The sequence below is a fragment of the Myxocyprinus asiaticus genome, chromosome 7, assembly GCF_019703515.2.
Source record: "Myxocyprinus asiaticus isolate MX2 ecotype Aquarium Trade chromosome 7, UBuf_Myxa_2, whole genome shotgun sequence".
Classification (NCBI taxonomy): domain Eukaryota; kingdom Metazoa; phylum Chordata; class Actinopteri; order Cypriniformes; family Catostomidae; genus Myxocyprinus; species Myxocyprinus asiaticus.
The window spans coordinates 50499215-50509535 of NC_059350.1; the positions used below are offsets into that span (position 1 = coordinate 50499215).

The window sequence follows — 10321 nt, forward strand, 5'->3', positions numbered from 1 at the left end:
TGTAAAAAACAACGCAGGTTTCCTTATGCCGTTTAAGGGATTAAGAGAAAGTGGTTTAACACAACTAGGTTTCTCCTGGAGAACGCGGATTAATGTGGTCATGTAAACACAAGCGGCGTTCTGATAAGTTTTTGAGGAGTGTGCATGTGTGTGGGCAGACTGGATAACAAACATCATAGGATGGAGCCCAACAACAAGTCAACACAGCAGAAAGAATTCAAAATTTCTGGGGATACAGTGGGAAAAGCACATACACTATAAACTATACCCATTTATACACATCAATGTAAAATATTGATGATCACGTATATGTGCTCCTAAATTAAGGGAATTGCTGAATTTTACGTAAGAGGGGAACTTAAATATTGCAGCACAATTCCACTGCAGGTCATGATATAAGGTTACGGTTACAAACACAGCAACAACAATGGAATATCTGGTAACAAAGTGAAGCAATGGGGAATAAAATAGCAAATTTTTAATTGGCTCGGATACCATGTTTGTTGCGGGGAAATTACGTTGCTGTGGAGAAAGCTGCTTATTCACACTTGATGGTGCTTGTCAGTAATTAGGCTGAATGGGGTTGATTTCAGCGTACATGAACTTTCAGAAGCAACATATTGATTTCCCGTGTGATCTTGTTGGGTATTGCTTGGTCCTCTCGCAAATGCAACCCTCAGCCTTTGTAGTCCTCTTATAAGTCCACACTTTTGTGATATAATGCCACATAAACTGTTGGGTAGTTGTCAATTTTGATAATGCAGGCTTCACATAAGGGCACATCAAAGGTACTGTACATTGCAGCAAAATGGAACACCCTATGATCTCATGGACATCATGGACACGCACAAGCAAAATTCCAGAAGATTGCATGTCTACATCAAGTGCAATACTTTGGACATGGCCAATGTCTTATTGACTGTTAGAGTACCTACACAAATGTTGGGTACGAGTCCACCTTTGTCGAGTCAAAACCAGCTACCGGTTGCAAGAAATCCCTTTGTGACAATACACTTACAAGTATAACTAAGGGTTTTCTTAACTTAAGGGATTTAATAGAGAAACCGGAACGCCGCTGTGACAGATCTCTTGCACTCTTAGGAGGAGGAAGTGGAAGCCGGGTGAACAATCCAACGTAAGTTCCTTAATGCAACACTTTTCAGCATTACAAATACAAATGTTCTTTTCAACACACACACACGGGCGAGTGGAACTTGTTCACCAATCATCTCCATGGCCTCACTCTGCCCAGATGCCGCTCTCTCACAATATGCTGCTACCATGGTGTTAATCCCAGTCAGCTGCTATTGTTTTACATCAAATATTTGCTGAGTATGCACAAGGAACGGCAAGAGGAAAAACCAGGCATAAAAAAGTGCAACTGAGGTAAAGCTACTATGTTGACAGCCAGTTTGTGAAGGCCTGCAGTGAGCTGGCAACAGAACCAAAGGCAGATGGTCATGCTTTTTATAGTCACAGCAGGTGGCTGTAATCTCAGTAAGTGGGGGCGATATGTCTCAAGAGTATGGACATTACATTACAAACATTACATAGGTCTGGATATGAACTAAAATTCTCGTTAGGTGTTCTTCCCCAACTTCTGAGCAGAGATGGTGAGGCAAACCTGCTACAATACTGGATGCTTTTGGGAAAGGTGTTACAATTAAGGCAATCAGATTTTGTTATATCGGAGTGAGTTTATAATTGAGCCAGTGTCACAGCATTCTCCTTCCTCTTAAACCCAAACAGAATTCTCCTGTTCAAATCCATCTGTTGACTGGTCTTTTGCCAAGCAGTTACCTGCATTACTTTATATAGTGTAAATCTTACAGTGGCAAGAAAAATTATGTGAACCCTTTGGAATTAGTTTGTTTTCTGCATTAATTTATCATAATATGTGGTATCATATTCATGAAAGTCACAAGTATAGACAAACACATTGTGCTTAAGCTAACAACACACAAACAATTACAATCTTTCATGTCTTTATTGAACACATCCCTTAAATATTTACAGTGCTTTGTAAAAGTAAGTGAACCCTTGGATTTAATAACTGGTCGATCCTCCTTTGGCAGCAATAACCTCAACCAAGCGTTTCCGGTAGCTGTGGATTAAACCTGCATAACATTCAGAAGGAAATTTGAAACATTCTTCTTTACAGAACTGCTTCAGCTCAGACACATTTTTAAGATGTCTGGTGTGAACAGCTCTGTTGAAGTCATTCCACATCATCTCTACTGGGTTAAGGTCTGGGCTTTGACTAGTCCACTCCAAAAAATGGATTTTCTTTTTTGAAGCCATTCTGTAGTGGATTTACTTTGTTTAGGGTCATTGATCCTGCTGTATCACCCAACTTCTACTGAGCTTCAGCTGGCACTCAGCCACCCTGACATTATCATGTAGGTTATCTTGATACCCTTGGGAATTCATTTTTCCCTCGATGATAGCAAGCAATCCAGGCCCCAAAGCATCAAAGCAGCCCCAATCATGAATCTCCCCCCACTGTACTTCACCACTGGGATGATGTTTTCATGTTGGTATGCGGTGCCCTTTTTACGCAATATTGCTGCGTGTTCTTCCCAAACAATTCAACCTCAGTTTCATCAGCTCACAAAACATTTTCCCAGTAGCAATGTGGAGTGTCGAGGTGGTCTTTGGCAAACTTTAGGTGTGCAGCAATGTTTTTGTTGGAAAGCAGCGGCTTCCTTTGTGGCGTCCTGCCATGGACACCATGCCTGTTTAATGTTTTCCGTATAGTAGACTCATGATTTTAACTAGTTCCAATGATTCCTTCAAGCTGTTTTTCACTCAAGGGTTCTTTTTTACCTTATTGAATATTCTGTGGTGTGCACCTTTGAGTCATCTTGACTGAACGGCCACTTCTAGGGAGAGTAGCCACAGTACTCCACTTATAAACAGTTTATCTAACTGTGGACAGATGAATATCTAAGTTCTTCAAGATAACTTCGTAACCCTTTCTCTAATTAGCTGTTGTTGACATCATTAGCCATGGGGTTCACATACTTTTTCCAACCTGCACTGTGAATATTTGAATGATTTATTCAGTATGAACAAGAACAATACAGTAATTTGTGTTATTAGTTAAACGGATTGTGTTTGTTCATTATTGTAACTTGGATGAAGATCAAACCAGATTTTAAGACAAATTTATACATAAATGCAGATGATTTCAGAGGGTTCACATACTTTTACTTGCCACTGTATATCCTGCATAAATACTTAGTGGTGCTTGCTAAGGCAAATTATTTGTGTTAGGTACATGAATTATACCAATATGCAGATTACTGAGGAGACGTCTGATGCTTTCGACCTGTCAATCATTTTGCACGTTCTCATTGCATTGTAGTTTCAGCAATTTATTGAGGCTTTACTGCCATTTTTATGCCATGTTGTTCATCACAGTTGTCAGTTCAGGGTGCTATTTTGCTGCTGCTTTTGTTAACAACCATTTCTGCATGATGTAGGCCTCAATAAAGCTCATTTGGTATCTTTGGAGAGCAGGCTTTTTGGAAAGAGGGGGGTGGCTAATCCAACGGCTCAGTCTCGTGGTAGTAGAATGGATAAAATCGCTTACAGCACCTATAAGGTTAATGTATTTCCAAAAAATAGAGTAAAACACTGAGTGCTAAACATGGCCGTTTATATAGGCTTACTGCAAAGTCATCAAACTTGCCATTTACAGGTAACTCTGAGATTGCACCCAGCTAAGAAAATAAGAATAAATAAAAATCCACAAAGCTGTTAAAATATTAACAAATATTACTTTTGTTAAAATCATTATCTGTCATTTTGATGGATTTATGTATCTTCATCCTTTCTGCAGTATTCTAGCCGCAATGTCTCTCTCCTGTAATACAAATGCAAAAAACAATATTGATTAACCAGGTAGCAACACACAAAACCTTCTGGCATATATTATATTTAACTGGATTCATGCACTAACCATTCTGAGTTCATCAACACAAGTCCAAAGTTTCATCCTCAACTCCTCTGTTATAGTCACATCCGACAATACTGACCAGCATCCATCCGTGAAGCTCACAGGCATTGAAAACACCAAACCTACTGGAATTCCAAATTGTCCTGAAGATTTGAAAAGATCAGTCATTATTACTAACACTACACTAAAACTAGAAAACCATAAAATGTGTTTTCTAAAATAACGATAAGTCCAAAACCTTATTACACACAATCTTTTTGAGATGTTTGGCAAAATTTGCATAATGTGTTCCAATATCTCATAGTACTATGCTGTAATGTTAAAGTCAACATGAAACTTAATTGGAAACAAATTTTTTGTTACAAAGACAAACACTATTTATTGTTATTTATTTATGTGCATTGATGATTAATGCACAATAAAACTAGGAACGTCTATTAAGATAGTAAATAATTTAAAAAAAGGGGTCTAAAACCTTTTTGCCACAATTGGCGTACGTGTCTCATCTTGTGCTTTAATGTTAAACCATTTGATTGTGATTCAAACTGATGATCTTGCCTGTACTAAGTACACCCAATGAGAAGACTTCCTCTGCAGACACATTATTGTTCCAGGCCTTTAAAACTGTGACTATTCCATTGGTTGTTGATATGGCTGTGGCTTTGTTGGTCTTGGATGAAATTGTGTCACGGTGTTTATGTACTAAACCGATAAAATCTGACATCAGCCATTTCCTAATAAGAGAGCACATGACTATAATTACACTGGTGGCAAATAACACACATATACTGTATATATGGAATGTGAATCTAAAGATGACAATCCATTTTAACCACAATACATTTGAAATGGAACATTACTAATAAAATCATAACCCTTATCATGAATCATAAAGCTTTAATTGAATTTAATGAAAGCGTGTAGAGTCATGCATGACAATGATCTTTACCAATCATAAATCATATCCATGACATGCTGAGAAAAGCCATCTGGTCCCCAAACAGCGCCATCACATTTGAAAACCTTTGCCATCTGTAGGTCAATGTGGGAACTGCCACTGATGTTGCCCCATATGATGACTTTAGTGATGTCTGCGAATTTAAGAAAAGTGGAATATCTGGACATAAACAAACATTTTAAATTCTTGTAATCAGAGTACAGCTTTTGCCTTTCAATTAGGGCAATTACTTTTAAAGGAATATTTCGAGTTCAATACAAGTTAAGCTCAGTCGACAGCATTTGTGGCATAATGTTGATAACCAAAGAAATGAATTTCGACTCGTTTCTCCTTTTCTTTAAAAAAAGCAAAAATCGTGATTACAGTGAAGCACTTACAATGGAAGGTCAATTTTTGGAGGATCTGAAGGCAGAAATGTGACACTTATAAAAGCACTTTAAATCTTCTGTTAAAACTCATTTATTATTTGAGCTGTAAAGTTGTTTAAATCATCGTTTTTATGGTTGTTTTAGGGTTTTAGTGTTTATGGCATTACGTCATCATGGCAACAAAGATGTAAAATTGGCTATAACTTTTACACACATAAAGTTAGCAAGCAATTTTATCACACTAAAATCATGTTTACTTGAATATTGTTTACATTTTATGGCTATACTTTTGAAACAGTAAGTATTTTAAGGTTTACGGATTGGACCCATTCACTTCCATTGTAAGTGTATTTCATTTTGTCAATTATTTTTGAAAATAACTATGAATTAATTATGAATTAATTATGAATTAATTGTGAATTAATTGTGAAATAATCGAATCAAATTGACCTGAATCGTGAATCGTGATTTCACATTTTAGTTAAGAATTGTAATCCATACCAATATGCTGATTACTCCAAAAATCTGCTTTTTTTACAAATCAGACAAAGCAAGAAATCCTCAAGAAACACGTGTGCACATTGGATTAGCCAGTGAGAACTGCAATTGATGTGTTAACACGCAACAATCTACCCGTGTCAATCGATTTATTCATACACCGTAACATGACCTCACACGTTGTCGGCTTATTAAGCATAACCGGTGTAAGAACGTGCTTTTAAACGTGCTTAATATCAGAGGAAATATTTACACCTCGACTAAGAAACTCAGAAACTATAATCATTACCTGCTGTTTTCACTGACAATTTTTGTGCCAGCTGAGTTCTTGCCTCGTACTCCAGTTGCGTTGCCATGGCCACAAAGTTGTGAGGGTCAATGGAGGGTGCGTTCTCAATAAGTAGCGAGCACTTCAGATTAAGTAAGGAGTCTCCTGCCACCATCACTCTTACGTCTTTCTGTGCATTCGCCTCGATGAGTTGCCCATAGCAACAAAAATTTCTTGTTACCTGGCTCACCATGTGGTCCTTGTCATCCTGCTCATCATTAATTTTGCACTCTGGCAGCAGATCATCCAGAAAAATAATTAGGTGGGCTTCCTGGAATGCTTGGGTCTGTTCTAAATGGACAGTGACCTCATGGAGGTGAGGTAGAGCGAGGTCTTCTGTCTCCATCTTGAGCCCTTGTAACAACTCCTCGGAGCCTCCAACGTCCAGGAGGTGAAGGCTGATGGTGGGGAGTTCTGGGAACAATCCTGGCTTGAACAGCTCAGGAATAAGGCTGTAGCAGATGGGGTTCAGAGCACTGAAAGACAGGTTTTGACGTGGGTTAGAAGGTATTACACCTAAATATATAGATGATATTGAACTTGAAGACTACATGAAGTAACAAAATATGAATAGGCTATTATCTGTGGAGAAAATGTGTATTTTTTAATGATATGCACTAAAAGTTATATAACTGATTCTGTATTTTATGCTGTGTTTGTCTGTCTTGTGGATGGAATAAAAAACAACTGTTAATAACAAACACATGTATAAAATTATAACCACTCATGTGAGATGAAGTGTTCAGTCATATCAGTAACCTTATAAAAGCTCTTTATTAAACATGGGGCAGGGGCACCTCATGGGGGCTGCCATGTTAGCATCACATGACCAGCTGAATATTACTCGCTTAATCTCAGTAACTGCCCTGTTATTGGACAATTTCACTCATGGATTAAATTAATTCTGGCTTATTGTGCATAGTGAATTTCTACAATGGCATTGGTAACTGAAAACTAGGTGTCCGTGTAAGCCAGTGTAAGCCACTTCGACATACTTAAAAAAATTTCTGAGTTCACTTTTAACCGGAATATTCCTTTAAGAGAAAAGTAAGGCACCTTGGTACCATGATGTAAAAACACTTTACAAAGTAATATATAATTGATATTAAAAAAATTATATATAATCTTTTTCATGTTGCGGTAATGAGAATTGAAGTTTAAAATGGGTGTAACTGATGAACATAATGTCACAATGTTAAAAATCTTAATGACCTTTAAAAATAGGCTTCATTTTTATATGCTAAATATAATTTCTTATTTGTTCCTTTTGATTTTGGAGTAAAATATGACCAGGATATTTTCTTCACAGGTAAAGTTTCTCAATTACTCAAAGTCAAAAAGTCTTGATGTCCACCTGCTTATCCAGATGTGCAGAGATCTGAAAGAGTTGCATCGGTGAACTTCCTCCTGCACACAAAGTTCTTTGGTCTGAAGATTCTCTGCTGCGATTTTTAGCATCAGATCAGAGGTCATATCTGAGGTGACGCCATAGTAACCCTGCAGAAAAGGGTTTTCTCGTATATGGAAACATTCTCTATCTTCTCATATAATAGTTTCAATGTTCATTTGTTAGATAATGTAATTAGTGAGATAATGTATAGTCAGACAGTCATTAAAAACAAACCTGACATACAGTGCATCCAGAAAGTATTCACAGCGCTTCACTTTTTCCACATTTTGTTATGTTACAGCCTTATTCCAAAATTGATTAAATTCATTATTTTCCTCAAAATTCTACAAACAATACCACATAATGACAACGTGAAAGATGTTTGTTTGAAATCTTAAATGCAAATGTAAAAAAAAAACAAAAAAAAAAAAACACACATGTACATAAGTATTCACAGCCTTTGCTCAATACTTTGTTGAAACACCTTTGTCACCAATTACAGCCTCTAGTCTTTTTGAGTATGATGCTACAAGCTTGGCACACCAATTTTTGGGCAGTTTCTCCCATTCTTCTTTGCAGGACCTCTCAAGCTCCATCAGGTTGGATGGGGAGTGTCAGTGCACAGCCATTTTCAGATCTCTCCAGAGATGTTCAATCGGGTTCAAGTCTGGGCTCTGGCTGGGCCACTCAAGGACATTCACAGAGTTGTCCCGTAGCCACTCCTTTGTAATCTTGGCTGTGTGCTTAGGGTCGTTGTCCTGTTGGAAGGTGAACCTTCGCCCCAGTCTGAGGTCCAGAGGGCTCTGGAGCAGGTTTTCATCAAGGATGTCTCTGTACATTGCTGCATTCATCTTTCCCTCGATCCTGACTAGTCTCCCAGTTCCTGCTGCTGAAAAACATCCCCACAGCATGATACTGCCACCACCATGCTTCACTGTAGGGATGGTATTGGCCAGGTGATGAGCGGTGCCTGGTTTCCTCCAGACATGACGCTTGCCATTCAGGCCAAAGAGTTCAATCTTTGTTTCTCATGGCCTGAGAGTCCTTCAGGTGCCTTTTGGCAAACTCCAGGCGGGCTGTCATGTGCCTTTTACTGAGGAGTGGCTTCCGTCTGGCCACTCTACCATACAGGCCTGATTGGTGGAGTGCTGCAGAGATGGTTGTTCTTCTGGAAGGTTCTTCTCTCTCCACAGAGAAATGCTGGAGCTCTATCAGAGGGACCATCGGGTTCTTGGTCACCTCCCTGACTAAGGCCCTTCTCCCCCGATCGCTCAGTTTGGCCGGGCGGCCAGCTCTAGGAAGAGTCCTGGTGGTTCCAAACTTCTTCCATTTATGGATGATGGAGGCCACTGTACTCATTGGGACCTTCAATGCTGCAGAAATTTTTCTGTACCCTTCCCCAGATCTGTGCCTCGATACAATCCTGTCTCGGAGGTCTACAGACAATTCCTTGGACTTCATGGCTTGGTTTGTGCTCTGACATGCACTGTTAACTGTGGGACCTTATATAGACAGGTGTGTGCCTTTCCAAATCATGTCCAATCAACTGAATTTACCACAGGTGGACTCCAATCAAGTTGTAGAAACATCTCAAGGATGATCAGTGGAAACAGGATGCAGCTGAGCTCAATTTTGAGTGTCATGGCAAAGGCTGTGAATACTTCTGTACATGTGATTTTTTTCGTTTTTTATTTTTAATAAATTTGCAAAGATTTCAAACAAACTTCTTTCACGCTGTCATTATGAATTTTGAGGAAAATAATTAATTTAATCCATTTTGGAATAAGGCTGTAACATAACAAAATGTGGAAAAAGTGAAGCGCTGTGAATACTTTCCAGATGCACTGTATCTCATTATTCAATGCAAACCTGAACATGCTCAAGGAAATCACTGAAGCCTCCGAGGAGCATGCCTTTCCCACCACGATCAATCAGCTCCCTCCAAATTATAGGAGAACTTGAATGCTTCCAGTCATTTGATGCACAGGTGTCATCCAGCCATTTCTAGACACAGATAAATAATCCAAGCTCAAAGTGAATAAATTAAATCAAATGGCATTTTAGTTCACCATACAAATTAAAACTAAATTGATTATGAAGGTGCACTCAGAAACTTTTTTGTATGTGTCATTTTGGACTTAGAGTGACACCTAGCGGTGGATGCAGCATCATTCAAAATCAATAATTTTGAGTTACCGACGCCACTGTAGAAATTCACTATTCACAGTCAGACATGCTTAATATAATCCAAGTATGAAAGTGTCCAATAACATGGCTGTTACTGAGATTAAGCGAGTAGTATTCAGCTGGTCATGTGATCTCAACATGGCAGCCCCCATGAGGGGACCCTCTCCATGTAGAGTTGAACAGCCTTTTCACAAGGTTACTGATGTGACTAGAGTCTTCATCTCATGTGAGTGCTCATGAATTTATACAGATGTTTCAAAATTACAATTAAGTTATTTTAAAGTAAATCTTTTTAAATGACGAAAAAAATACTGAGTGCACCTTTAAGATGCTTTACAGCATGCAAATGATCAAAGAGTTCTCAAAGCTAAACATGGGCTCATATTGCAGGTTTACCTTCCAGTCATCGGGGTGCACACAGATCTTATGAATATGAAAATCAGGCAGGTTTCTTTGCAGCATATCAGAAAGTAGCTCAGCCTTTGCATAATAAGGACAATCAGCTTTGCCTGTACAGGTGAATGCATAGAATATAATACATAAGAGAATAATGCATGCTTTTATTAAAGTGATATTTTGACAGCTTCTTTAGCCACAAAACCGACCAACCTGCAAGAACAAACTTTGCCAT

The 10321-nt window shown here is 38.5% G+C and overlaps 1 protein-coding gene across 1 annotated transcript; it reads right to left on the minus strand.

The window, feature by feature from the left end:
• Positions 1–3125: 3125 nt before the first annotated feature.
• Positions 3126–10321, minus strand: mdh1b (malate dehydrogenase 1B, NAD (soluble)). Its single transcript, XM_051702189.1, has 9 exons — positions 10300–10321; positions 10087–10199; positions 9373–9507; positions 7468–7610; positions 6075–6589; positions 4911–5052; positions 4520–4695; positions 3965–4104; positions 3126–3868 (listed from the first exon to the last, which is right to left on the minus strand). Exons 1-9 carry the CDS (start codon positions 10319–10321, stop codon positions 3830–3832), a joined length of 1425 nt encoding a protein of 474 aa, XP_051558149.1. The 3' UTR covers positions 3126–3829.